At 60.2% G+C, this 25,051-nt stretch overlaps 4 protein-coding genes across 22 annotated transcripts in view; 1 reads left to right on the top strand and 3 right to left on the bottom strand.

Annotated features, from left to right (window-relative positions):
• Positions 1-38: 38 nt before the first annotated feature.
• FREY1 (Frey regulator of sperm-oocyte fusion 1) lies at positions 39-1,146 on the bottom strand. 2 transcript variants are annotated; one of them, XM_025878517.2, is made up of 3 exons: positions 679-1,146; positions 373-446; positions 39-210 (listed from the first exon to the last, which is right to left on the bottom strand). In XM_025878517.2, exons 1-3 carry the CDS (start codon positions 780-782, stop codon positions 89-91), a joined length of 300 nt encoding a protein of 99 aa, XP_025734302.1. In that variant the 5' UTR covers positions 783-1,146; the 3' UTR covers positions 39-88. The 2 variants fall into 2 exon arrangements, with proteins under 2 accessions (XP_025734302.1, XP_073760796.1); XM_073904695.1 differs by having other exon boundaries at positions 39-446.
• A 2,375-nt stretch (positions 1,147-3,521) lies between these two features.
• On the bottom strand, positions 3,522-10,223 carry PEX16 (peroxisomal biogenesis factor 16). Of its 3 annotated transcripts, none has more exons than XM_025879031.2 (11): positions 9,803-10,216; positions 9,564-9,681; positions 8,701-8,777; positions 8,217-8,350; positions 7,980-8,080; positions 7,165-7,245; positions 6,924-7,079; positions 6,750-6,822; positions 6,499-6,618; positions 4,787-4,851; positions 4,074-4,232 (listed from the first exon to the last, which is right to left on the bottom strand). In XM_025879031.2, the coding sequence occupies exons 2-11, from the start codon at positions 9,631-9,633 to the stop codon at positions 4,174-4,176; spliced, it is 936 nt and encodes a 311-aa protein (XP_025734816.1). In that variant the 5' UTR covers positions 9,634-9,681; positions 9,803-10,216; the 3' UTR covers positions 4,074-4,173. The 3 variants fall into 3 exon arrangements, with proteins under 3 accessions (XP_025734817.1, XP_025734816.1, XP_025734814.1); XM_025879029.2 differs by having other exon boundaries at positions 9,564-9,599; positions 9,803-10,203; XM_025879032.2 differs by lacking the exons at positions 6,499-6,618; positions 6,750-6,822; positions 6,924-7,079 and having other exon boundaries at positions 3,522-4,232; positions 9,564-9,599; positions 9,803-10,223.
• Positions 10,224-14,296: 4,073 nt separating this feature from the next.
• LARGE2 (LARGE xylosyl- and glucuronyltransferase 2) lies at positions 14,297-19,864 on the top strand. 4 transcript variants are annotated; one of them, XM_025879376.2, is made up of 15 exons: positions 14,297-14,411; positions 14,508-14,666; positions 14,745-14,854; positions 15,221-15,303; positions 15,576-15,699; positions 15,961-16,132; positions 16,261-16,365; positions 16,849-16,961; positions 17,048-17,173; positions 17,251-17,406; positions 17,531-17,691; positions 18,102-18,380; positions 18,674-18,823; positions 18,921-19,116; positions 19,366-19,864. In XM_025879376.2, exons 2-15 carry the CDS (start codon positions 14,570-14,572, stop codon positions 19,573-19,575), a joined length of 2,082 nt encoding a protein of 693 aa, XP_025735161.1. In that variant the 5' UTR covers positions 14,297-14,411; positions 14,508-14,569; the 3' UTR covers positions 19,576-19,864. The 4 variants fall into 4 exon arrangements, with proteins under 4 accessions (XP_025735161.1, XP_025735160.1, XP_025735159.1 ...); XM_025879375.2 differs by having other exon boundaries at positions 14,508-14,854; positions 15,576-15,669; XM_025879374.2 differs by having other exon boundaries at positions 14,508-14,854.
• Positions 19,865-20,007: 143 nt separating this feature from the next.
• Positions 20,008-25,051, bottom strand: part of PHF21A (PHD finger protein 21A) — a 188,742-nt gene continuing 183,698 nt past the window's right edge. For all 13 annotated transcript variants that reach the window (XM_073904708.1, XM_073904707.1, XM_073904706.1 and 10 more), the window contains one exon: positions 20,008-24,919. In XM_073904708.1, coding sequence (XP_073760809.1) covers positions 24,662-24,919 — 258 coding nt within the window. In that variant the 3' untranslated portion in view covers positions 20,008-24,661. The remainder of the gene's footprint in view (positions 24,920-25,051) is intronic.

Raw genomic sequence — 25,051 nt, 5'->3', positions numbered from 1 at the left:
GTGTCTCCCTGCCCCCGCCCCCAGCTGGTGTCCGTGCCAGGAAAGCCCAAGCCTTGGCTGCACAGAATAGCTTTATAAGGGGCTCCCGTCACACGGGTGCATCATAGTAATACTCAGCCATGTCCGGCCCGTCCCGCTTGCGCTGCTGGGCCCGGGAGAGAAGGGGTCGAGGCCCTCGCGGCCAGGGGTGCTTGGGTCGAACCCCATAGTCTAAGGAGAGAAGGGGGTGTGGGTGGCAGGGGAATCTGCCCAGATCACCCCAGAACAGTGCTGTTTGGGATGAAAAGTCCCCGCGGCTGGATGTGGGTGCCCCCCCCCCGGCATGTGTCCCACATTGGGGGGGCAGGGGGGCGGGCAGGGCTGAGATACTACCATCTACTAGGCCAGAAAGTGGCTGCAAGAGTTCCAGAGGGGCTGAAAGTTCTTCAGGGACAGATCGCTGAGGCCTGTGGGAGATGTTGGGGTGCTCAGCCCTGGCCCTGCAGCCTGCTAACCACCTCCCTGTGAAGGCTCAGGGTGGGGGCCTGGGTGAGCCCCAACGCCCGGGGTAACAGCACCAGCCAGTCCCCCGGGGCAGGGTGGGGAGCGGGAGGCGGCACGCAGTCCCCCTCCCTTCCGGGCCCCCCCTTCCAGGCCCCCCGCCCGGTGGACCGCTGACCCTGTGCTCCCAGGAGTTACCTCAGCGGCTGGGGGCGGAGGAGTGCAGCAGCCAGGACGAGGTAGAGGAGGAAGAGGCTCAGCCCCGCCCTGGGATACAGAGCCCCCAGCATGGCGAGAACCATCTCCTGCTCCTGCCCTTGTCCCCCAGCTTCTGCCCGCCCCTCCCCCGGCAGGAGGACGGAACCGCTGCCACCCGCCAGGGCCACCTCACAAAGGCCGGTCGTTCCAGGGCTCCGCGGTGAGGCCAGAAACCTCCAGCTGAGGTTCGGTTTGGTTTGGTTTTTTGACGCCGTCGGCCTACAGGTGCCAAGCCGCACCTTGCTCTAGTGTCACTGCCCGAGGGTTAAGGGCACAGACCTTTGGAGTCTGATCTTGGTTCACACCCCCACCTTGCCTTTTGGGAGGTGGACAGGTCACAGTTGTGGGCCTCCCGTTTTCTCATCTGTGAGGTAAGGTACATACCTCTGCTCAAGGGGTGGCACACGGGAGAGGTCAACGCGGAGAGCCCCAACCATCCCCACCTCCTGCTGCCACCACCCTGTCCCTCCCTCAGTGATGCCAGGAACGTCCTCCGACCCACTCAGAGATGACACTGGGGGGGGCGGGGAGCCTGCTCTGAGAGAGTTCTTCCCCAGTTCCCCGAAGCTTCCAACAGCCCAGCCCCGGGGCTCCGCACCACCCCTGAGGCTGGACAGCCGGATTTTGAGTGAGGTGGCAAAGCCCCCAACTTGCTCCCTGGAGTGGAAGCTTCCCGAGGGTAGAGACTGGTTTTGTTCACTGCAGGATCCCCAGCCACACCTGGTGGATGCTCAGTAAATATTTGTTGAATGAATAAACGCCACGTGATAGCATGGAGCCGGTCTCTTCTCAGGCTGAGGCAAAGCTGTGGGGCCCTTTCTTTGCTTCCTGCGCAGCCCCCCGTCAGTGGCGCGCGGGCCTAGCTCCCTTCGGAAGCCCCGGGGCTTTAAACCCGAGACCCCTGGCCCCCCCCCCAGACCTATGGAGTCAGAACCTGAGCGCTAGGCAGGGCTCTGAGCTTTGGAAACCCCGTCACTTCTAAGAACAGACCTACCGGGGGTCCAGTCCTGTGCCCCTGACTGCCGACGTGCCCAAGGCCCGGGGAGGGCAGCCCTGGCTCCTGGTCCTCAGTAACCCCCAGGGTGACAGGTGCTGGCATCTCCTCACACTGTCCCCACGTGCTCTGAGCCCACACACTAACCGCTCAGTGGTCCTCTCCCTCTGTGTGTCCTGGACACCACTGTCCTTCACAAGCCCGTGTCCCCGTCCTCCGTCCTCACCGCTACCGGGAACCCCGAGTTCTGGACCCTTTGCCCAACTCAGTCCCTTGTCCCTCATCCTCCTTGCCTCTGAGAGGCCACCGTCTCCCTCTCTATCCACACCCAGTCCCTAGCCTGCCTGGGTGCCACCGACACCCTGTCATTCCCCAGCCACGGCCTTAATCCGGCCCCAACCACTGTTGGACGTTTCTGCTGCCATGTCCCTGTGCTCAGCCTCCAGTACCACCTGCCGGAAGCCCCCCACACCAGGCCGCTGGGGTGCAGTGTATTTTTTTTTTTAATTTTTTAATGATTTTTTTTTTTTAAGATTTTATTAGAATGAGAGAGAGCACGAGAGGGAAGAGGGTCAGAGGGAGAAGCAGACTCCCTGCTGAGCAAGGAGCCCGACGTGGGACTCGATCCCGGGACTCCAGGATCATGACCTGAGCCGAAGGCAGTCGCTTAACCAACTGAGCCACCCAGGCGCCCTATTTTTTAATATTTTATTTGAGAGAGCGACAGCACGAGCGGGGTGAGGGGCAGAGGGAGAAGCAGGTTCCCCACTGAACAAGGAGCCCGATGCAGAACTCAATCCCAGGACTCCGGGATCTCGACCTGAGCTGAAGGCAGACACTTAACCGACTGAGCCACCCAGGCGCCCTGAGATGAGGTTTAAAATGCTCCCCTCCCCACTGCCTTCCGGAAGCAGGTCTGAGTTTCTTGCCTGGCCTGCGAGGGTCTGTTGGATTTGGCCCTGACCTTACCCCCTCCCGCTGTTCCTCCCTCCCTTCTGCCCCAGCAGTGACTCACTGCACAACCTGCTCTCCCAGCCGGCCCCACACTGGCGCAGGGTTACCCCTGCTTGAACCGAGGCCTCCCTGACAGGTGCGCCCTCCACAGGCATCCGTCCAGGCAGCGAGCACCTCCACTCACCCACCTCCGACCCAGACTCCCTCAGGTACACGCTCCTACCTACTCACACGCCCCAGCGTGCTGCATTTATGTGTCTCTGCGGATGGGTTAGCGCCCACCAGCAAGGCCAGCTTTCCTCCCGCCGCACGCACAGCCCCCGGCCCAGAGCCCACTGACAGGGCATGTGCCCAGCAACGGTCCTTGTACCCAACAGATCGGGGCCCCAAGCTGTGACCACCTGAAGGCTCGTCCCTTCACCTTCTGGCCCAGGACCTGGGCGTGCCTTCCCAGAGGCACTTGCGGGGCATGGAGGGTAGCAGAGGAAGGCTGGCCCCTCCTCCCGTGGCTCCCCCCAGGTGTCAGAGGAAGTGAGGCAGGGCAGAGGTGGTGCGGATGGAGCCCTCAGAATTTGGAAGGCGGCTCACCCGGCTAAAACTCCAGCAGGAGAGTTAGGTCTATTCACAGAGCAAAGGGAACAGGGGTGGAGGCTGAGGAAGGGGACGGGCCAGGCAGAAAGGCCAGGCTGCAGTTGCCCCGTCTGGGCGCTTGTACCCCCCCCACCCCCCTGCCGTAGCCTGTGCACGGCCCCAGGAGACTTGGCCACCAGGGAGCAGGCAGGGGGTGTGTGCAGAGACCCCCAGCTCCTCCCCCCTGAACCTGCACCCCCTCGGGCTCCCAGCCCCTCCAACGCCCGCCCCCAGCACCGGCCCCAGGGCTGGCTGGTGCCTCACCTTCTTTGCCTGTGGGAGAACACCTCCAGCTGTGAAACAGGGGCTCGGGGCTTGAGGTGTCACTGCACCAAGCCGGGCCCACCATTCACCAGGCTCCATCACAGGCTGGCAGACTAGAGGACAGGGCCCTGCAGGGAAGGGGCAGACAGAGCCTCTGGCCAGAGGCCACATGGGCAGCGGTCACCCCCTGCCCCATTGGACCTTGTCTGTTGTCACCAGGGACCAATGAGAGAGGAGCTGAGTTCACCTCCGCGGCTGCCACGGCAAGCCGCTTCCCACGCTCAAGGACACTAGACCCCAGCTTTCTGTGGCCAGAGGAGCCCAGGTCCCCGTCCCGACAGGAGGCTTCTCAGCCCAGGGACAAGGTGCGGGCCGCAGTGGCTCCATCGCCAGAGGGTGAAAAGTCGAGAGGATGTCCGGGGTGGGGGGGTGCCTGGTGGGCCAGGTGGGAGAGCTGGGAGCCCTGGGTGGCGGGCACGGAGAGGCCACGTGCTGGGACGCTGCCAGAGTCAGTTTTATTAGGGCAAAGAGGCCCCAGGGGACTTGACGGCCGGGGCACCCCCTGCCCCTCCGTGCACCCCCTCCAGGATGGGTCAGCCCCAGCTGTAGAAATAAATTTTCTGCCAGGTGGGCAAGTAATCCATGAGTGGCCCTGCAACGAGAGAGAGTTCGGGGCTGAGGGCCAGACTCCAATCTGACTCTGCTCTACCTAAGGCCCTTCTCAGCCACGCTGCCCCAAAACGGCTGCTCACATCCGTCCAGCCAGAGCCCCACTGACTCTCCCGCCTGTCTGCCCCTCGGGAGGCAGCAGCGGCAGCGACCTCTGTCCCCCTTTGCAAAGACCTCAGGCTCAGAGAAGCCACGTGGCTGAGGTAAGAGCTCCAAACAGCCTGGTGGGCTTCAGCCCCGCCACAGAAGCCCCAGAGAAGCCCCAGGGGTGTACGGCTCCAGGATCCCGAGGCCGGGCTAAGGCTGACAGCCCAGTGTGGCCCAACACTCCTCCCAGGACAGGACACCTTCCAGCAACCTGAGGCTCTACGGGCCGGCCTGGCCCTGCCCAGGAGCTGCCACCCACCCAACCTGACCTCTGGGCTCCCTCTCCTGTGTCAAGAATCAAATGACAAGGAGATAAAGAGAAAGTCAGGGACACGGGGCCACTCGAAAGATCTGCGATACTCAGTAATCACACCCCCACCCTGCACTTACTTGCGACCAGGCCAATGCCCGGGACGTGGTCCGCCAGCAGCTGGAGCAGGAAGAGGATCCTCGCCCTGCAGAGAGAAGATGAGCAGAACAGGCTGGCCCGGGCTGCCCACAGCTCAGCCTGGGACTGGTGCTTCCTCACAGCGTCCCACAGACTCCCGCCGCTCTCTCCCTCATCCTGAGCCAACACACTCCTGGGGCAGTCCCGGCACAGGGATGGTGAGGGCCCAAAGGGAAGGACAGCCCTGCCCTGCCTTCAAGAAACCCCCAGTAAGCCAGAAGCGCTGAGCCACACCGAAACCTCATGAGCCAATGTTGAGTGAGCAGGCCCGGGGCGGGGGCAGGGGCCAAGGCCCTATTGTTTTTAAGAGACAGGGCTTTCCCACAGGAGAACCTGGGGTGAGACGACAGTGTTGGGGACGGGAACAAGAGAAATGATGGTAAGACTCGGCATTTGCTAAGTGATTCTGTACCAGGTGCTCCTCCATGTCTGAGGTCATTTAAGGGCTCCCACGACCCTATGAGATAGGCCCGAGCACGTCCCCGTTGCACAGAGGAGGCACAGAGCGCTTTGGTAACTTGGCCCAGGTCACACGACTGCAAGGCAGCCTGGCCCGAGATGACACTCGGCCTCTGACAGGAAGGACAGAGCGTTCCCTGCACAGCCTATACCCCAGAGCCGCTCAGCAGCTTGCTCCCTGTCCTCTGGGGTAACCAGGAACTTCTCCAGCAGGTTTCTAGACCTTTTTCAGTCTGGGCCACTGCTGTGAGGGTGCTAGGCTGGTCCGCTCAGCAGGGGCCACACTAGAGGCTTGCCACCTGTGGGACCACCTCTGCGGGTCCTGTCGCCTCAAAATGCCTCAGTTCCGCGATCCTGGGGCTTCGCTTCCTCTGCAAAGTGCAGGCTGTCTGTGGGGGGAGCTCATATGGTCCATATAAGTCTCTGGAATATTCCTTTAGAGCAGGGAACAGGATTTGGCTTTAGTACCTTGTGAGCTTGCAAACTTATCTGGAAAGAGGAATTACCAGGCCACGCTATTTTCACCAAGGTGGTATTAAGTATGGCACAAGCTCACATCCTATTGCCTCAAAACCAAAGCAAGCCAAACCAAACCCAAACAGAGGTTGTGCGGCCATCTTATTAAACGTAATTCCAGGGACTACTGCAGTCTTCCAGCAGAGGACTTAAGACGGGAGCCTCCAGTCTGTCTCCTGGTCCCCGTCGCCGTACAGAGACCCCTCCTCAGACTGCAGTCTGACCTCAGGCAGTCACCCGGCAGGCCTTGGGGCACTTGGCCCCAAGCCCCCCCCTACTTGCTGCCAGTGGGCCCTCTGGGTCTGGCTGAGGCCGGAAGCGCTGGGCCCTCACAGGTGACAGAGCAGGGGCGGGCAAGGTAGGGACAGGCATGGCGGTGGCCCCTGGCTCTGCCATGGGCTAGCTGGACAGCTCTGTTTAAGGTGCCCCGCTTCTCTGAACCTCAAGGGCCTCTCTGCAAAGTGAGGCTCCAAACTACTGAGCAGGAAGAAAGCCCGCCCCTGCCACCATCCCCGGGGCCCTGCCCCAGGCACGCCGCCCCTGCGTGCCTCCCGCAGCCCCGGGCCTGTGGCCGGAGCGCCCCGAGGCAGGGCCGGGCTGGCACTCGCCGCTGCGTGCAGGATGGCACACCCCTGGGGTGGGGGGGAAGGCGTGCACGCGGGCCGGGGCCAGGCCTCACTCAGAGAAGCGGTCATAGAACGGGGAGCGCAGCAAGTAGTAGAGCAGCAAGATGGTCCGGCGCCGCAGCTCCAGCCGCTCCCTCCGGCTCAGGCCCTTCCTGTCGCTCAGGAGGCTCAGGCTGGGGGCAGAAGGGGACAAGGTCAGGGCCAGCAGTGGGGTGGGCAGGGGGGGCATCTGCTCAGGTGAGGACAGGCCCGCGGCATGAAGCCCGGCAGAGGGAGCGGACTCCCCAGGCAGGCCTGGGCTCACCTGGTCACGTCCACGACCCCAGACAGGAGCCAGGGTGTCCACGACCGCTGACCCCATAGGCCCAGGCTGAGCACTGACGGCCAAGGTGTCAAGGAGGTCTCCGGCACACGGCCCACCCACCCACTCCCCATGGGGCCTGCCCCACAGGGCCAGCCAGTGGCGGGCAGAGGATACGGTGCAGCAGGGGCCGGGCGATATACAAGGACTCTGCGATGGTCTCCTGCAGCCCCAGCGGGGTGGGGGGGGTGACCCTCAGCTCCTCATGCTGCTGCTGCCGCCGGCCCTCCCACTGCGGGGGCGCTCCCCAGTGCCTCGAGTGCAGGGATGGGGCTAGAACACAAGGGCAGCGGATGAGCAGTCAGGCCCAGGCTGACCTCTGCCCTGAGGCACCCGGGACCATGACTCCTACACTTACTGTTCTGGAGGGTTCGTACCACTCGGTTTGACCGCTTCCCCACGTATGACTGCTCCTGGCCACCAGCGCTCTGGTCACCATCTAGCAGGGACAGACAGAAGGCCATGCTGTCAGAGGAACATGTTTGCAGCGGAGCCCGCGGAGAACCCACATGCAGTGAACGCCCCCGGGCTAAGGGGGGAATGGGTGGGCGTGGGTAAGCCTGTACTACAGCGGCAGCTGAGGCAGGACGCTGTCGCCAGAGCTGTGTGTCAGCACTCTCCCCGGGAAAGCGCAGCATGACTCGTGGTAGGGGAGCCAGCCAAGAAGCCAGGCCTCCCAGGGACTGGAGTGATGGAGGGAGGACCCATGTCTTCTCAGTCCTTTGCTTTCAATATGACCAGGTGGAGAAGCAAAGAATGGACCCCACGGAAGGCCAGAGGCATCAGGCCTGGAGGCCAACCAGTGAGGAGTCCAAAGCCCCGAAGGGACAGATCTGCCAGGTACCCTGCCTTATGCAACTCTGGCTCTTGATATACAGAACGAGGCCCAAAGACATGGTCAGCAGGACCTCTGTCTCCTACTCATGCTGTCCCCCGTTCCACAAAAAGGAATGAGGACTCTGGCACCAGGAGTCCTGAGTTCAAGTTCTGATTTTGCCCCTAGCCTCATCTTTCTTTTTTTTTCTCTGTACAATACAGGGTGATGACAGCAAACTGAGCTGATGGGGATAAATGTGCTCCATAAACAGACAACACTCTACTCACGTTGGCTGGCTCTAAACCCACAAATTAGCTCCGTGTGCCAGGCCACTCCAGAGCGTGGAAACAGCTTACCCGGGGGCTGTGCCTGGGTCTCCCTGTCCAGCGGAACGATGGGGGGTGAGGTCTGGAGGCCAGCCTTGAACCAGATCAGCAGGAACATCCGCAGGACAGCCCTGGGTTGGGAGTATGACAGGGCTGCGGGGGAGGTGGCTAGCCAGCAGGGGGCCAGGGGTGCTCTGGTGAACCCCACACGAACTGCTGGCCTGAGTCACCCCCACCCAGGGCCTGCCCTCCTCAGTCCCAACATACTTGGCCAGCTGGATGAGAGCGATGACAAGCCAACGGCCCACTTCACCCCACACCTTGGCGGCCCCCATCTCCATGAACACCTCCACGCACTCGAGCACGCTCAGCCATGTCAGCAGCTTCTGCTGGGACAGCGACTGCAAGGACCCCAGGCCAAGAGATCAGGGTTGGGGCGGGGGGGCCCAGTCCCAGGCCCTCCTCCTAGGTGATTCCTCTGACAGGAGAGATGGATTTTCCCCTAAGACTACCCTTGTAGGCCTGAGTTCTCCAGATAGTAGAGGCTACCCTATGTCTCTGAAATTCAGTCTCTTCATCTGCGACAGGGGCACTAACAACTTGACCCTCCACCTAATGAGATGGCTTGAAGCTCAGATGGATGTAGGCATGTCTCACACTCTTGAGACACGCTACACACTTGGACTGGCGATTACTGCTTCACTCCCAAGTCCCTATGCTTCCCGCCCTCAGCTCCTGACAGAATTCTCACCACAGGTAACTTTTTCCGAAGCTCCTTCCGCAGGATCCCATCGTTGAGCAGCACAAGCAGGTTAGAGGCAGAGTACACTGAGGGCGGGGGGAAAAGTGTGGCCGTGAGGGGCTGGTTCTGCGGCCTCTACATCCTCCCCTTCTCCCCACAGCTGCAGGGATCACCTGTTACCTGCTCTACTCCGCCAGCCACAGGCCGTGTGGAAACCCACCCGCCTCCCCACCCACTTCCTCAGAGCTGCCCACTCCCCAGTATGATCTTGTGTGGGTGGCTGGAACAAGAAAGGAGGGCTTGGTCTCTGTGACAAAGCAGCTACTGCCTTGCTGCAGAGCCCTGGTCAGCCAGCTGCCCAGAACTGCCCATCGCTCTCAGCAGCCATGGATGTGTGGTCTCGCCTCCAGGCCTCAGCTCCCTGCGGCCTGTCCCTGAAAGGCGGCTCCACCTCTACCTCCACTACCCTCCGGGGCTCCCTGGGCAAACACGCCTGAGGCAGTCACAGTCTGGGGCTCCTCGAATGTGCGAAATCCGGGCTTGAATCCTGGCTCCGGGATCACCAGTAGCTGTCCCCTAACCTCGCTGAATTTCTGTTCCCTTTACTGGACACTGAGGACAGTAACAGTACATCGTAGGAGTACAGGGAGGATTAACTGGGCAAAGGCAGGCAAGGTACTTGGGCCAGCCGCCTGACCAGTCAAGGTCCCCAGATTTGTCTCTGGACTATGGGGGACCTGAGACAGTGGACTCTGGACCTTCGGTCCGACTCAGCACAGGACCAGGTAACGGAAAACCTAGGACAGCGAACCAGGGTGGTCCCCCCTCTGGGAAGCCCCGCCGCCCCCCATCCACCCCAGAGCCCCACTCACCCAGCTCTGACAGTTCGTGAGAATCGGCGAAGCGACCTGGGGAGAAGGTACAGGAGGCGACGGTGAGCATTTGCCTCAGCCTGCGGCTTCGGGGCCCTGGACATCCCCTCCCTGTGCCCTATGGGAACGTGGAAGGAACTTCTCAAGCACAGAGATCACTACCCTGACTCCGAAGGGAAGGGGCCCGTGGGGTCAGAGGTCAGAGCCCCTAAGGGGTAGGGCAAAGGTCAGGGTAGCACCTGCCAGCAGGTAACTGAGGCCCCGCACTGCCGTCTCCAGCTGGGCCGTGGCGGCCGGGTGACGAGTCACGTACTCCTGGTAGCGGAGGCTCAGAAGCCGCAGTTTCTCCATCCTGCCCTCGGGACCGACAGACTCACGGACCGACAGTACGACGAACTGTAGCACCCTGCTTCCTGCGCCCTCCTTCCTGCTTCCGGTCCTAGGCCCGCCTCCTCGTGGCTTAACTTCCGAGGGCCAGAAGGATGATGACGTGAAGGGCCATTGAACCACACTTCACCCCATTTCTTAAATCACCTCCCACTACGGTAGCGCTTAGCAACTGCGGGCCTAATCCCGCCCTCCCTGCTCCTTCAGGTCATTGGTTAAGCACACTCTCCGCCCCCGACCCCCCGGCGTTGTTGGGAGGCTCTGCTTCCGCCTTCTGGGTGGGTTGCTTTTTGCGCCTGCGCAGTTAACAGTTCCAAGAAAGCTCCCGCGGTAGTCTGAGCAGTTCATTCTAGAGAATGGACTAGGATCCTGGAGTCTTTCCAATAGAACGCCGAGAGGCTCGAACGGGAGGACCGTATTTTAAAGGGCTGGGAGGTAGCTTGCTAAAGGAACTTCGATCAGACTTGGGGAGGTGCGGGGAGAGTCCTGGCAGGGGCCCGTTTAGCCAGTTGCCTCGTCCCCGGACCCCTACTAGACGTAGTGCTGGGGAAACTGAGGCAAGGAAGAATCCAGCCTTCCACGCAGTCTCGATTCCCTGGTCAGCCACTGTTAGTGTTCGGCCACAGCTCCCGCATGGACTGTGCGGACATGCACTTCCATCTTCGCGGAGAAAACTGTTTCGGCCTTCCGCTCTTGGCTTGGGGTGACTTGGTCGAGTGTTTCCCTTCTCTGGGTCTCGAGTTTTCCCATCTGTAAAATGGTTTGAGGGGAGACTTGGTCCTTGAACTCGGGCTCAATCTCAAAGCGCTTTTCGGCCCTTGGATGCACCTCCCGGTCCTCAGCTCTTCCCCAAGGGACGGGGAAGACGCCTGGGAATCTTCCCAAACCGGGCGGCCTCCCTGATAGGGGCTGTGGCGGGAGAGGAGCGGCCAGAGGTAGGGAATCTGACGCTCCGGGGAGGCCGCCACTGATTGGCTCCGTGGGGAAAGGGGCGGAGCCTGGGTGGGGTCAAGGGGCTGAGCCCTTGCGGACTGGTTCATGGTACTCTGAGAGGAGTAATACATCATTTTACCTGATTCCCTCTACGGGATGTTATCTGCAGGTGTGGAAAGGATCTGCTTAAGAACGCCCAGTTACATTCGAATCTTGGTCTGGTCTGACCACAGCCTCTAGGCGGTTTAAGCAACACACCTTACTAGGAAGCCACAGCCTCTCCTTGCCCTCCCCTCTCCCTCTCCCTCACCCTCCTCTCCAGCTTAGTTTTCTTCTCTATCAGGTGAGGAATCAGAGCTGCTCTCGCTTCTCATGCCAAGCAATGATGACCCAGGGAGATGTGTCCAGGGGCCTCAGGAGAGGCTACAGGTCTTGCAGAACAGGGTGGTCGTAGGCATCGCCAACATCGTTTCTCACCACTTCCTGGGGGCCAGACTCATTCCTACATCACTCCTGGCCACCTTGCCAGCTAGGTATGAACTCTTTTTCACAGTTGGGGAATAAGAGGCCCCAGTAGGTGAAAGGACTTGTCCCAGGTCACATAGCGTGGCATTGGCCAAATGGACCACAATGTGTGTCTCCCACAGCATTGCTCTCTCTCCTACTGCCCACAACCCAGCAAGGGCAGTGATACAGTGAGGCCATTTGGTGGTGAGTCAAGTTAGAAGCTGGGGTTAAGACCAGCGCTCAGGGCATTCAGTGTGGGGCTCTTTCTCCTTTCCTCCCTGTACCCCACCATCTTCATTTTTTTTTTTTAAGATTTTATTTATTAGAGACAGTGAGAGAGGGAACACAAGCAGGGGGAGTGGGAGAGGGAAAAGCAGGCTTCCCGCGTAGCAGCGAGCCCAGTGTGGCGCTCGATCTCAGGACCCTGGGATCATGACCTGAGCCAAAGGCAGACGCCCAACGACTGAGCCACCCAGGTGCCCCATGTACCCCACCATCTTAATGAACCTGTTCCTGAACCTCTCCTTCCCTGCAGGACTGGGAGAGGAGCGTGGGCCCAGCCACTTTGGCAGCAGCAGAGCTGCCTGAATTTCCTCTCCAGATCTCAGGACTGATTAGGTCCCAGAAACAAAGAGTGGGCCGTGTGTGCTGGAGGCACCCAGCGCAGCCCCACCCTGCTGGGTGTCTGCCTGGCATTGGTCACCTGGCTGGGCTGGAAGGGCCTCTGGGCAGGTGGCCCAGAACCTCCCTCCTTCAGTCTGCCCTGAGCCACAGGAGAAGAGAGCTAGACCAGTCTAACAAGTACAGAGGACACTGAGACCCAGAGAGGGGGCCTGACTGGGCTAAGGTCACACAGCAAAGTCCTGGGCAGAGCTGGGTAAACCAGGTCTCGGGCCTAGAAGACCAGCACCCTTTCATAGGCCCACCCCCTGGCTCCCATTCCCCCTGCCCCAGAGCAACCTCTTGGAGGCCCAGGAGGTGGCTCAGCAAGCAGATTCCCCTGAGTGGTAAGGTTAAGGGAGAGGTGGGGCCAGCATTGTGAGTAACCAAGTAGTTCCAAAAGCCCCAGCTCCTGTCACACTCCCTGGCCAGGCCCTGACCTGTGTGCTGTACCCTCTCCCTCACATTTATTACCCCCCTCCACCATCCCCAGTCTCTGTTGAGGGGCTTGGGGAGGGATTCGTCCACCCCCACTCCAGCTCCAGGCTAGAGATGAGGGTCAGGGGATGCTGAAGGCTCAAAGTTCCAGACGCCAGGATGGCCCCTGCATCCCCTCATCTCCTTTTAATTCCCAGATGTGCAGGGACCCACCATCAGTATCCGTGGCAACCACTACCCCTGGCCTCCAAAATTGGACTTTCCTGGAAAACCCCCATCTCCCAGAGAAAGGCATCCCAGTGTCTTGAAGGAGGAGACTTGAGGGGTCTAATGCTGGCCTGCTTTCCACAGCTTCTTTCGGGGTTAGGGTCTCCCAGGCCCTCACTTTTTTTTTTTTTGAAGATTTTATTTATTTATTCATGAGAGACAGACAGAGAGAGAGAGAGGCTGAGAGAGAAGCAGGCTCCCAAGGAGCAGGGAGCCTGACGCGGGACTCGATCCCAGGACCCTGGGATCATGACCTGAGCCGAAGGCAGACGCTTAACCATCTGAGCCACCCAGGCGCCCAGGCCCTCACTTTTTATAGGTGAAGTTGGGCTAAACTGGCTCATGGAGAGGCGGCCTGGTGCATCCCATCCATGTTCCCCACATACTTAGTGCTTAGTGGGTACTGGACCCTGGTTGGGCTCTGGGACCGAGTACAGGACAAGATAGACAAGGCTCCAGTCGCACGAGCAGCCTTCTTGGGGTTGGGGGGGGGACCTATAAACAAGTCCGCAAGGTCAACTTCAGAGGAGTGCTAGGAATAAAATAAACCAAGGGATGTGGAAGGAGGAACCCGCGTCAGGAGAATCTGGTAGAATCCAGGCAGAAGGAACATCAAGGGCAAGTTCTGGGGCAGGAAGCCCTTAGAGAAGAGCCGCAGGACACTGTGCCTTCAGGGGAGAGCCTAGGAAGGGGTCTGGGGAAGGGGTGGGTGTTCTAACAGGTCACTTCACTTCGCAGGGAAGGATAATCCTGCGTCACAGGACTGAGGGGAGGGTTAACTGAGATGAGGCTGGTCAAACCTCAGCACCGGGCCTGGCACGGAGAATGTGCGCTCAGGCAACCGCCACTCTTGTCGTTCAGGGGCCAGAGCGCCCACCACTTCCCTCCAGGGCCGAGGCCGGGCTGCGGGGTGCGAGGCAGGGCAGAGTGAGAAATCCAGTCTCAGCCCCAGTCCCCCGGTCTAGGCAAGGGCGGGGGGGGGGCGCGAATCCCGGTGCCCGCGTCAGGGAGTCCCCTTGTCAGCTCCCGGGCAGGACACGACCTTCGCAAGGCGGCTTTGTCCGGGCCGCGCAGCCAGGCGGGCCGGGCCGCGGGAAAGGCAGGGGGCGTGGAGCGGCCCCGGAGCTCCAGGTGCTCCGCCGCTCCCGGGCAGGGCTCGGCCGGCCCCGCCTCCAGTGCCCAGAGCAGGTGTCCCTGGCCCGCGAGGCCCCGCATTCCACTCCTTCCTCCTGAGCCCCGCCGGCCCTTTGATCCCGGGCCCGGGGTCACGGGCCCCTCCCCCGTTGGGAGGTTAAGGGCAGGAGATGGGGCCTCAGGGCTGGGAAGAGGGGGATGGGCTCAGGGCAGGTGGCGGGACTGGTCCTTCCTGGGTGGCTGCCCCCGCTCCTTCCAGCCATCCTGGGGGTTTCCCGGGTTCCTCCCGGGCTTGGCGGGGTGGTCGTCCGATGCCGGGGTAGGGGGCGGGGCCAGTCCTCCTCGCCCCCCTCCCGTCCCCTCCCCTCCCCGGGGCCTCCCCGCCCCTTTGGGCTCAGCCAAGCGGAGGTGAAACCTGAACCCAGGTTGGGGGCGGGGCTGGCCTGCACTTCCACTCCCTTCCCCTGCACCCCGGCCGGCTTCTGGAAGAGGAAGGTCGGGGTCCCCAGGCCGCTGGGACAGGTGAAGTGGCGACTCAGAGCGGGAGGGAGGACCAGGCTGCCGTCGGGCCCCGTCGCCCAAGGCTGATCCTCCCCCGCCTCCCTCTCCGATCCGCAGGGACCGCGATGGAGCCCGCAGCCCGGGGTGGCGCCCCGCCCTGAGCACCCCCGCCGGCAGCCATGCTGCCCCGAGGGCGCCCCCGGGCTCTGGGGGCCGCGGCGCTGCTGCTCCTGCTGCTTCTGATCGGCTTCTTCCTGTTCGGCGGGGACGTGGAGTGTGAGCTCGGCGAGCGAGGAGGCGAGCGGAGGGGCCCGGGATCCTTCCCCTGCCCGCTGACGCCACGTGTCTCTGCAGACGGGCGGCCGCGGGGGGCTGCTGCCGTCGACGGAGACCCGTCTGCGGACCGCGGGGGCCGCAACCGCTCGGACTGCGTCCCGCCGCGGCCGCCGCTGCCCAAGTGCGAGGTAGGTGCGCGCGGCCCCCGGCGGCGGGAATCTCAGGGGCGCCGCGCCCCCAGCCGGGTTCCCCCGCCCGCGCCCCCCTCCCCCCCCCCCGCGGCACCTGTGGGAATCACGACACCTGGCGAGGCTCCGCCAGGTGGCTCCGGAACTGACCAGCCGGCCGGGGATGACTCCCCTGCTCCCGGCCTCAGTTTCCCCATTTGTGAAATAGGGGTGAACTCCTGCTCCGCATCCCCCCGCCCCACTCTTCCTTAGCTCTGTTGCCGGGCGGGGCTCGGCTCCGCTTCCCCACGCCGGGCCGGCCCCGTAGTGGGTCCTTACCGTCCAGTGGGGGAGGGGCTGCTGCCCACCTCTGCGTCCCCTCCCCAGCTCTTGCACGTGGCCATCGTGTGTGCGGGACATAACTCCAGCCGAGACCTGGTCACCCTAGTGAAATCTGTGCTCTTCTACAGGTATAACCAGGTGTCAGGGTGGAGGTGGGGAATCAGGTGTGGGGAAGGGAACACAGGCTTGGGCAGAATCTGGGAGCTCCAGTTACCCCATCTGCGCCACAGGGACAGTGTCCCTTCCTCCCTTAAAGGTGGTTCTAACAGTATCCGAAGCTGGGGACGGAAAAGCTCTTTGCAGAAGTTGGTGCTTTCACTTCTGAGCCCCTCCCGGGGGGTCTGGTCCCATGTTCTTCCTGCTCAGGCCTATCAGCTTTCCTCACCTGCCCTTCCCAAAGGAAAAATCCGCTGCACTTCCATTTGGTGACTGATGCCATGGCCAGGAACATTCTGGAGATGCTCTTCCACACATGGATGGTGCCAGCTGTCCGGGTCAGCTTCTATGACGTGGAGGAGCTCAAGGCAGGAGCCCTGGCCCTTCTGCACTTCTTTCTGGTGGTGCCCAGCCCTTTCCTTCCTCCCAGGGCTTCAGAGGTGGGGGCGTGTGGAAGAGGTTAGAGCTGCCTGGGACCCCCCAGTCCCATCACACCTACAGAAGCTCAAATCCCTCATCCTCCCTGGGGCATATGCCTTCTTCCCTGTGTCACCCGGAGTATGTTCTGGCACTCATACGCCCTTCTCTGCCAGGTTCATGCCCTGTCCTCCCCCACCCCACCCCAACAGCCCCAGGTCTCCTGGATCCCCAACAAGCACTACTCTGGCCTGTACGGGCTAATGAAGCTAGTGTTGCCTGCTGCCCTGCCCCCTGAGCTGGCCCGTGTCATTGTCCTGGACACAGATGTCACCTTCGCCTCTGATATCGCAGAGCTCTGGGCACTCTTTGCTCACTTTTCTGGTGAGAGGCCTGGGACCCAGCCCCAGCCGGTCCCCCCTCCCTGGCCTGTCCAGGCTGCGCTGTGGCCTAGCCCTGAGCCGAGGGCCAGTGGCAGCCTCAGGCAGCTCCCTCGTGCCCTCCCCTCCCAGATGAGCAGGTGATCGGTCTTGTGGAGAACCAGAGCGACTGGTACCTGGGCAACCTCTGGAGGAACCACAGGCCCTGGCCTGCCTTGGGCCGGGGATTTAACACAGGTGGGACAGTGGTGGGGGGAAGGCAGGAGGGGTGGGCCACTGGTCCTCAGGCCCCAGGGACTGGGCAGGGCACAGAATGCTAGGAAATCCCCCCCACTCCACCCAGGAGAATAGTGCTGTGGAAAGAACACCAGGAGAAGAGCCGGAAAACAGTTCCAATCTTCGCTGTGCTGGATGACTTTGGCCAAGCCACTTGGTTCCCCTAGGCCTCTGTTTTCTCATCCATTAAATGGGGATGATGTTGCCAGCCCTGGGGTCACTGAGAGGGAGAACATGGCTGTGGAGGTGCTCTGTAAGCTGTGCAGTGCCCCCCCTTCACCCCCGAGAGGAATGATGGTTGACCGAACTGGTCCATGCTCCTGTCTGAACTGTCCGAAAATATCAATAAGTCAAAAAGTAAACATTCAAAAGACGTCTTTGTGACCCCTGCCCCCAGGAGCAGGGTTGGCCCAGGTGGGCATGATGACCCCTTCCCCTGGGCAGGTGTGATCCTCCTGCGGCTGGACCGGCTCCGGCAGGCTGGCTGGGGGCAGATGTGGACGCTGACCGCCACCCGGGAGCTCCTCACCCTGCCCGCCACCTCACTGGCGGACCAGGTCTGGGGGAGCCTCTGACGGGGAGCGGTGGGAGGGCGGGTGGGGAGCAGGCTCTGGGCCGAGGCATGATGACTGTCTCTGCCCAGGACATCTTCAATGCCGTAATCAAGGAGCACCCGGGGTTGGTGCAGCCCCTGCCCTGCGTCTGGAACGTTCAGCTGTCAGACCACACGCTGGCTGAGCGCTGCTACTCGGAGGCGTCCGATCTCAAGGTGAGTAGGGTGGGGGCCGAGAGGTGGGCTTCTGTTCCCCGTGCGCATCCCCCGAGCACCACCCTCCTGGGTCCCAGGTAATCCACTGGAACTCACCCAAGAAACTGCGCGTGAAGAACAAGCACGTGGAATACTTCCGCAACCTCTACCTGACCTTCCTGGAGTATGATGGGAACCTACTGCGGAGAGAGCTTTTTGGGTGCCCCAGCCCGCCCTCGGCTGGGGCAGAGCAGGTAAGAGGTAGCCGCCTTACCTCGCCTTGGGGAGGCTCTGCCCCCTCCCTGCTCTGCTGGGACCCGGCCTTGTCTGGGGACTTGCCCTCCAGCCCTGGTCCTCGTCTCCCTGCCACCCCGTCAGGTGCAGCGGGCCCTGGCACAACTGGATGAGGAAGACGCCTGCTTTGAGTTCCGGCAGCAGTGGCTCACCGTGCACCGCGTGCACGTCACCTTCCTGCCGCACGAGCCGCCGCCCCCCCAGCCTCACGATGTCACCCTGGTGGCTCAGCTCTCTATGGACCGGTGAGAGTGCCAGGGGCCAAGGCAGGGGCTGGGACGGGGGGTTTCCGGGAGGATGGTTTCAGTGGGTGGAAGGAAGAGCTCTCGCCTACTGCCTGATGCTTGAGGAGTTCTAGAACTTGCAGACACTGGCTGTGGTTAGGAGCTTGGGTTTGGGGAATCATGCAGGTGCCTGGAACTGCCCCTCTGTAGCTGTGGGACCACGGGCACCACGGGCAAGTCTTAATATCTCTGGCCTTCGGTGTTCTTATTTGTTACCTGGGAAAGGGCCCCCCTGTAGGGTAGTTGTGAAGATGAGGTAAGACCAGCTTTAAAAGCCCCGAGAAGGGGCTCAGTAAGTCATGTGAAGGGGTGCCTGCGGCAGCTGTCCTGGGGAGGTGCTCCAGCCGGGCTGACCACCGCCCTCGCCCCAGGCTGCAGATGCTGGAAGCCCTGTGCCGGCACTGGCCGGGCCCCATGAGCCTGGCCTTGTACCTCACAGACGCAGAGGCCCAGCAGTTCCTGCGTTTCGTCGAGGCCTCGGCAGTGCTCTCTGCCCGGCAGAACGTGGCCTACCACGTGGTGTACCGGGAGGGTCCCCTCTACCCCGTCAACCGGCTGCGGAACGTGGCCTTGGCCCAGGCCCTCACGCCTTACGTCTTCCTCAGCGACATTGACTTCCTGCCTGCCTATTCCCTCTACAACGACCTCAGGTGGGCCTGAGGAGGGAGGGAGAGGAACGGCAGACGGGTGTGTGTGGACAGGGGCTCCTTTCTGTCCTCTGTAAGATGGGGGTCGTATTGGGGCGGGGGCGGCCGCATCGGTTGTCTGGGCTGCCATAGGAGAGGAGGGGAGGCTGGGATCCACTTCCCATAGCAGCTCTCCTGGGTCTGCCTCCCGCGGGGCGGTCGGGCCAGCCAGCCCTGGGTCCTGCAGCTGAGAAGTCAGGGACTCGCTAGGCCCGGAGCCGTCCCTGCTGCCCTGTTCACGGGCGCTCCCCACTCAGGGCCTCCATCGAGCAGCTGAAGCTGGGCAGCGAGCGGAGAGCGGCTCTGGTAGTGCCGGCGTTTGAGACCCTACACTACCGCTTCAGCTTCCCCAGTTCCAAGGCCGAAGTGCTGGCCTTGCTGGACTCCGGCTCGCTCTACACCTTCAGGTAGAGGAGAGGCTCTGCTCCATGCCCCACACCGCTCCCCCGCCCCCAACTGAGCTCCTGGCCTTAGCTTGGCGCCCTGCCCCATCCTGTTCCACAGGTACCACGAGTGGCCCCGGGGTCACGCGCCCACAGACTATGCCCGCTGGCGGGAGGCTCAGACCCCATACCGTGTGCAGTGGGCCGCTGACTACGAGCCCTACGTGGTGGTGCCACGTGATTGTCCCCGCTATGACCCCCGGTTTGTGGGCTTTGGCTGGAACAAGGTGGCCCACATCATGGAGCTGGATGCGCAGGTGAGGATGTGCCTTGCTGCCTCCAGTTTCAATTTGGATACCTCCAGGCCCAGGGAGCTCACCACACCTCAGCGTGGCACACGGCACCAGTAGGCAGTACTATTAGAAGTTTCATCCATATAGAACTAATACCTGCCCTTTGACCTCACTTTGGCTATGAGGGGCTCTCAAGCCCACTCCCCATCCCCCAGAGCTGCAATCCTCCCCCCAGCCCAGGCAATGAATGTCCATGTGCCTCCGCCCCTATAGGAATATGAGCTCCTGGTGCTGCCCGAGGCCTTCACCATCCACCTCCCGCATCGCCCAAGCCTTGACATCTCTCGCTTCCGCTCCAGTCCCACCTATCGTGACTGCCTCCAGGCCGTCAAGGATGAGTTCCACCAGGACTTGTCCCGTCGCTATGGGGCTGCTGCCCTCAAATACCTCACCGCCCTGCAGCAGCCCCGACACCCTGCCTGACCTCCTGGTGCGTGGCTCACCCCTGCCCGCCCCCCCCAGCTCTCACAGGCCCCCTGCGGACACTGGAGCAACCCTGCCACCCTCCCCACCCTCCCTGCTATTTAAATTATTGAAGGTCTCAGCGGAAAGGGCTTCAGTTGGAGCACCTGCGGGGTGGGTCCTGGGGGCCTCCCCTTGCTGCTATCTATGGCTGGGGTCTGCTCTCCCGGTGCGCCCCAGCTGTTTGGGGCTGGTTTCCCCATCTTCATCTGTACATCCCTTTTTCATAATTAAAATTCTTCAAGCTCTTTTTCATGCTCCATCTGGTTTGGGGCATGAGGGTGTGGGTCAACCATGAAGGGGCTGAGTCTCCCTGGAGTTGCAGGAGGGCCCGGACCCGAGTGTGTCTTGCCCACCCTCCCCTGCCCCAAACCCAACACCATGAGGCTCAGAGACTTTATTTGGCTTTATTTAGTAAAATGTTAAAATAAATAAATACAAATTGATCAGCTGCTCTGGATCCCCCCCCACCCCCTCAAAACAAAAATGAAACAAACAAAAACAAAAACTTTGAAGCACAAAACTCCAAATACAAGTTCTACCAAGACTGAAATCACAAAGGGCGTGGACAAAGAGACAGGATTGGGGGCTGGCTGGCTCTTTTCTGCTCAGAGCTTGCTGACCTCTGGCTGCCCGTCCTGTCCTGCCTGACTGCAGCTTACCCTGGACTGAGGACCCAACGACACAGAGGTACAGGGGCCAAAGGCTGCCGTGGGGGATGGCAGAGTCCTCAGGGAGGAAGGGCCTCGTGGGGAGCGGGGGCGGGGGGGAGTAAAGTGGAATTTGTGAGTCCTGCCCTTCCTCTACAAGGGCTTTAGAGTTCCACCCTGGCTCTCTGGAGGGAGCGACCCTCAGCGTCCTCCCCTTCAGTAATGCCGGAGGGCCAGGGAAATCTTCCTGGGGGCCACCCCCTCCCTCGGAGAGGAGCGGACACCGAGGACGGCTATAAGTCAGGGTGAGAATGGGTCTCCTGTTTCCTGCCAGGGGTGCCCAGCTGAGGGGTGGGGGTGAGGCCCACAGTCATTTACACAGAGTGAAGTTGCCCCTATCCAACAGAAGCCATGGAATCTGGAGAACCCAGGGCCTGGAGAATCCCTGGGCCACCATCCATCTTACTACCCCAGAAGAGCCTTTTACCGCTGGGGTAAAAGTCTCCTAAATTAAGCCCTTTGAGTAAATCAGAAAAACCACACCCTAAAAGGGAGTGAAGGGAGGAAACCGCTTAGAGCTCGTCATGTGACTTGGGATGAGAGCCTAGAGAGGCTCTGCTGGCCCCAAGAGGAAGAATCGGAGATGGCTGGCGGAGCAACCGTACATGCAGACTTAGTGGGAAACAGTCACCCTCACTTGCGGGGAGAGGCGTGGGGCGGCCGTTGTGCCTGTTCGCACTGCCTGTCGAGCCTGAGCCAGGAAGAAGCCGGGAGAGGCAGGCCCCGCAGGGAAACCGGGCACTCAGATGCTGCTGGCTGGAGGTGACCGCAGGGCAGCGCCACCCAGGGAAGGCCCCACCTGGGGGCTGCCCCGAGCCCGGTTGCCCCAAAGGGCCTGATAAAGAAGGGAGAAAGCAGACCTCTGGCTGAGCACAGCAGCGGTGAGACAAGACCCAGCAGGCTCCAGGAAAGAAAAAGGACCTGCGGGCGGCATTGGCAAGAATGTGAGGTGCGAAGATGACAGCAGCATGAACTCACCAGCTCCAGGGTGCAGTGCCTGCGCCACTGGCCTCCTGATCAAGGGCCCCAGACCAGCCACTCCCTGGCATGTGAAGTGACTGCGAAGCCAGCTGGTCTGAGATGTGCCCGTGAGCAGCGAAACCCGGGCATGGCCAAAGAGCAGCAGAGGGAAGGAGAGGGAGGTGGGGACAGCCCAGGTGAGGCAGGCATGAATGCGCATCGCAGGTGGTCACAAGCACCCGCAGGTCTAGGGCACAGACAGAGGGTCTTCTCTTGGCAGGACAGTAGAGGAAAAGGAAACGGGGCGACCAGGACCTTTTCTTGGCAATAAGTAGAGTTTTGGGATTTGAGTCCAGAATGTGGGGGTTTGGGGGCAGGGTTGCATTTGTACTGCACACTAGCTGACTCAGAACAGCTCATACCTGCACTTAGGAAGACTCCACATCCCAACCCCAGGCAAGGCCAGAGTGTGAGTACTCATAGCAGCAGGCAAAATGCTGGTCAGTGCCTAGCTCTACCCACGCCCCATCTCCCCCCGATACCCCGAGAATTCGCAGGCAGCTCCTTTCTGAGCAAAGGCCTCTAGTGATGATCGTTGCCTAACTTCTTTCAAGAAAAGACAGGTATCATGTCGCAACTCCCAGTCTCTGGGCCCAGACAAGTCAAATGGGAGAGCTTAAGACCAGGCTCACAGCCCGCTGCTGGGCTCTGAACCTCCGCCAACTATTCCTCCAACTAGTCCAGGCATCTCCAAAGCTCCCTGACTAGACGTAGCACCTTGGTTTCTGCAGGAGAAAAGGGAGCTCCTCTGTCCCTCTCAGGCAACCTCGAAGCCAGGGCTTGACTCTGAGGCCTGTAGAACAACTAATTCCCTAACATTCTGGGAAGGGGAAATGGCCAGTAGAGATGAGGCATATTTGACCTAAGAAGTGTCCCTTTTTCTTGAATTTGCTTTCAGGTTTCTAACTGGGATCTCTGGGCCTAACTGGGCGAGGGAGAAACTAACGGGACCTTTTCTGCCCCTCCTAGACTCTGGCTATCATGGAGTATGGGGCGGGCTTAGGAGAGCTGTCCCAGAAGAGCCGGGGCGACGAGCACCTGCCTCCCTCCTGTGGGCCAGGCACGTGATGGGCCAGGCATGTGATGGGCCAAGGTCTCCAATGAGGGCACACACCTGACAAAATTTATTTCCCACAAGGCAAGATGATAGAAATGGTCCAAATCTTTCAGAACCCTGGTTTTCTCAAGGAACAGACAGGCCAAGCCAAGGCAAGCACAGCGATTCTAGCCAAAGGTCGCCCAGGACACTTGAGGATGGTCAAAGGGCAGTAAACTCTATTGCCGGTACCTGGAGCCAGCAGGCAGAGAAAGCAGCTGGAGAGTCAGACCTCTTCAAAGGCAAGACAGACACAAAGGCCACCTTGGGGCTCTTTGTCTCAGAGACACCATGTACCCTCAAGACCTCTCACTCCTTTGTTCTTTCTCAGCACCAAGGGCTGATGCAGCCAGCCTGCCCCCTGCACCCTCCCGCCAAGGCCAGGGTGCCTGGGCACCAATGAGTGTCACTGGCCGTGTCCTTCAAAGTTGTCCCCCAGGCACTCACAATGCTGGTGGCTGAAAGACGGAGAGCAGCACCAAAGGAAGGGATCTTATTTAGGCACCAGCCTTTTGCTCTAGCAAAATCCGAGGAGACAATGGGTAGGGTAGGGCCCTGATACCATCCACACTCCATGTGGGCTTCAAAAACAGAAGCCCAGATCCCTGCGCCAAGAAGAGAGGACAGTCCTTTCCGAGGCGGGGAGAGTGGTGGGAGGGCTCGGCCGCTGCCCGTCAGGGCTGCAGTCGTCCAGAGGACAGAGATCATGGAGACTAGCCCACCAGTCTTGAGACACAAACACAGCAAAATGTCATCATGATCAGCAGGTTCTGTGCTAAAAAATTATAACTACACAGCATTTTCTCCAGTTCTGACACCTTTTTAATAGAAATCACTGTTTTTAGGAAACAAATAGCACTTTTGTAATTTTTTTTTACAATGTTTCTTACCTTGATCTTAATTTAAGTAACACTAGGAAGACCTCAATATCTTTTATTTTCCTTTTTAATTTAAAAAAAAGTTGTTGTTGTTGTTTTCCCCAGATACAAAGATTTTTGCCCTTGCATAAAAAACAGTGCCCCGAACGATGACACAAGGACTCACACGGACTCACTGGACCTCACTGACACTATGATTCCTATTCTACCATGCACGGCCTCGACTACCCTTAATTGACTGTCAGCCTGAAAAACAGCTTTTCTATTCCTTATTTTAGTTTTTGTTACCAAAAAAGTAAAATAAACAACAAAATAAAACTTTTTTCTTAAAGAAAACAAAACAAAACAAAAATTTAAAAAAAGAGAAAAGAAACATCTCCATTCAATTCACACACACCTGGGTCGCGTGCTGCTTCGCTCAGAATCTTCTCTTCTTATAAATATAGAAAAGGGATGGAGCTTGTTTTCAAGTAAAAATCACTGATCCACCTTGTTTTCCTTCCTGGACACACACACCCTTCTTCCCTGCCCCGGGCAATGGCCCGCCAAGCAGGCCTCTTGCCTGTTCTTGGAGAGGGAAGGTAACCGGATCATCCACGGGGATGCGCGCCAATTTGCCAAAGCGGGGGAAGGAACGCGGGGAGTGGTGGGGGCGCCTGGGGCGGGAGGTGGAGCGTGCGGGAGAAGGACCCCGTGGCTGTCCTCGGTGTCCACTTCCCCGTGCATTGTGCCCCACCCCAGACAATAGGAAATACTGCTTATCTGATAGACTTTTCCCACCCCGGCTCCCTCCCATTCCCTCCCATCCCTCCTCTGGGCACTGGGGTTGGTTAAATCTCGATTTCCTTTTTTTTGGTTTTATAGTAGTGAAAGTTTAGAAACAGGAAAGCCCACACACTCTTTGGACTTGTCTTCTCTACCTAAACAAACGGCTCGGCAAATAAGGATCTGAAACCTGCTCTCCTCCCTCCGCCCGTCCCTGCTCCCCACCCAACAAAACGCAAACAAACCCATGGTGGCTGTGGAGGCTGCTGCAGGCACACACTGGTGTATAATAGAGAGAGTAAATATATTATTTCACTTGGCATGGTGCTGGCAAAGAACCTCCAGCTGGCACTATTTCATGTAACATGGTCCAATCTTTGCATGTACACACAGAATAAGAAGGATCAATTGGCAAACTCCGGTGCCACCTGGCACAAGCATCTTCTCTCTCTCTGGAACCAAAGAACCAAAAGAATTCTGTACTTTCCAGAAGAAATCCGGCTTTGCTTTTCTAGAGTCTTCAGTGTTTTTGCTCTCCTGGCCGCCGGGAGCCCGCGGCTTCTCCTGGCGGGGCTCTGTTATTTAGTCTCGCCCCCCTGGGTACAGTTCGCTGTGCAGCTCTGGGGGGAGGGGGAGGGGGCCGGCGTGGAGGTGGCGGCGTTGGCAGGGGGGGTGCAGTCCGGGCCGTTGGAGATGGCCCCCACAGTGGCCTCAGAGTCTACAGGTTTGGAGAGGTCGATGCCGTGGATGAGGCGGATCAGCTGTTTTACCTTCTCCAGGGAGCTGTGCATCTCCTTCTGCCGGGCCAAGATGGTATTCTTCATTTCCATGCATTTCTGCAGCAAATGAGAAGGGCAGTGGCACTGAGCCTCCGTGGCTTTTCTGACAGGCCTGGCAGCTCTCTCCAGGGAAAAGAACCCTGCTGGCTGGTGTGCAGCCCCTAGACCTTGCTCTGCTCTGCACTGGAG

This window comes from Callorhinus ursinus, unplaced genomic scaffold (genome assembly GCF_003265705.2).
Source record: "Callorhinus ursinus isolate GAN/ISIS: 27379988/994484 unplaced genomic scaffold, GSC_fseal_2.0 scaffold21, whole genome shotgun sequence".
In the NCBI taxonomy this organism is placed as follows: domain Eukaryota; kingdom Metazoa; phylum Chordata; class Mammalia; order Carnivora; family Otariidae; genus Callorhinus; species Callorhinus ursinus.
This window is presented reverse-complemented; position numbering and strand designations above follow the sequence as displayed.

What these genes read in the sequence shown, in the direction of transcription:
- FREY1 (XM_073904695.1), bottom strand. Translation starts at nt 782, where the DNA reads ATGGTTCTCGCCATGCTGGGGGCTCTGTATCCCAGGGCGGGGCTGAGC. An exon ending in CTCCGCCCCCAGCCGCTGAG is followed by an intron (nt 447 to 678) that starts GTAACTCCTGGG and finishes CATCTCCCACAG; the next exon opens with GCCTCAGCGATCTGTCCCTG.
- PEX16 (XM_025879029.2), bottom strand. Translation starts at nt 9,914, where the DNA reads ATGGAGAAACTGCGGCTTCTGAGCCTCCGCTACCAGGAGTACGTGACT. An exon ending in GACCCAGGCACAGCCCCCGG is followed by an intron (nt 7,246 to 7,979) that starts GTAAGCTGTTTC and finishes TGTCCCTGCTAG; the next exon opens with ATGGTGACCAGAGCGCTGGT. An exon ending in TTCTATGACCGCTTCTCTGA is followed by an intron (nt 4,852 to 6,498) that starts GTGAGGCCTGGC and finishes TTCTCTCTGCAG; the next exon opens with GGCGAGGATCCTCTTCCTGC.
- LARGE2 (XM_025879374.2), top strand. Translation starts at nt 14,570, where the DNA reads ATGCTGCCCCGAGGGCGCCCCCGGGCTCTGGGGGCCGCGGCGCTGCTG. An exon ending in ACTCTTTGCTCACTTTTCTG is followed by an intron (nt 16,133 to 16,260) that starts GTGAGAGGCCTG and finishes CTCCCCTCCCAG; the next exon opens with ATGAGCAGGTGATCGGTCTT. An exon ending in GCTCAGCTCTCTATGGACCG is followed by an intron (nt 17,692 to 18,101) that starts GTGAGAGTGCCA and finishes CCCTCGCCCCAG; the next exon opens with GCTGCAGATGCTGGAAGCCC.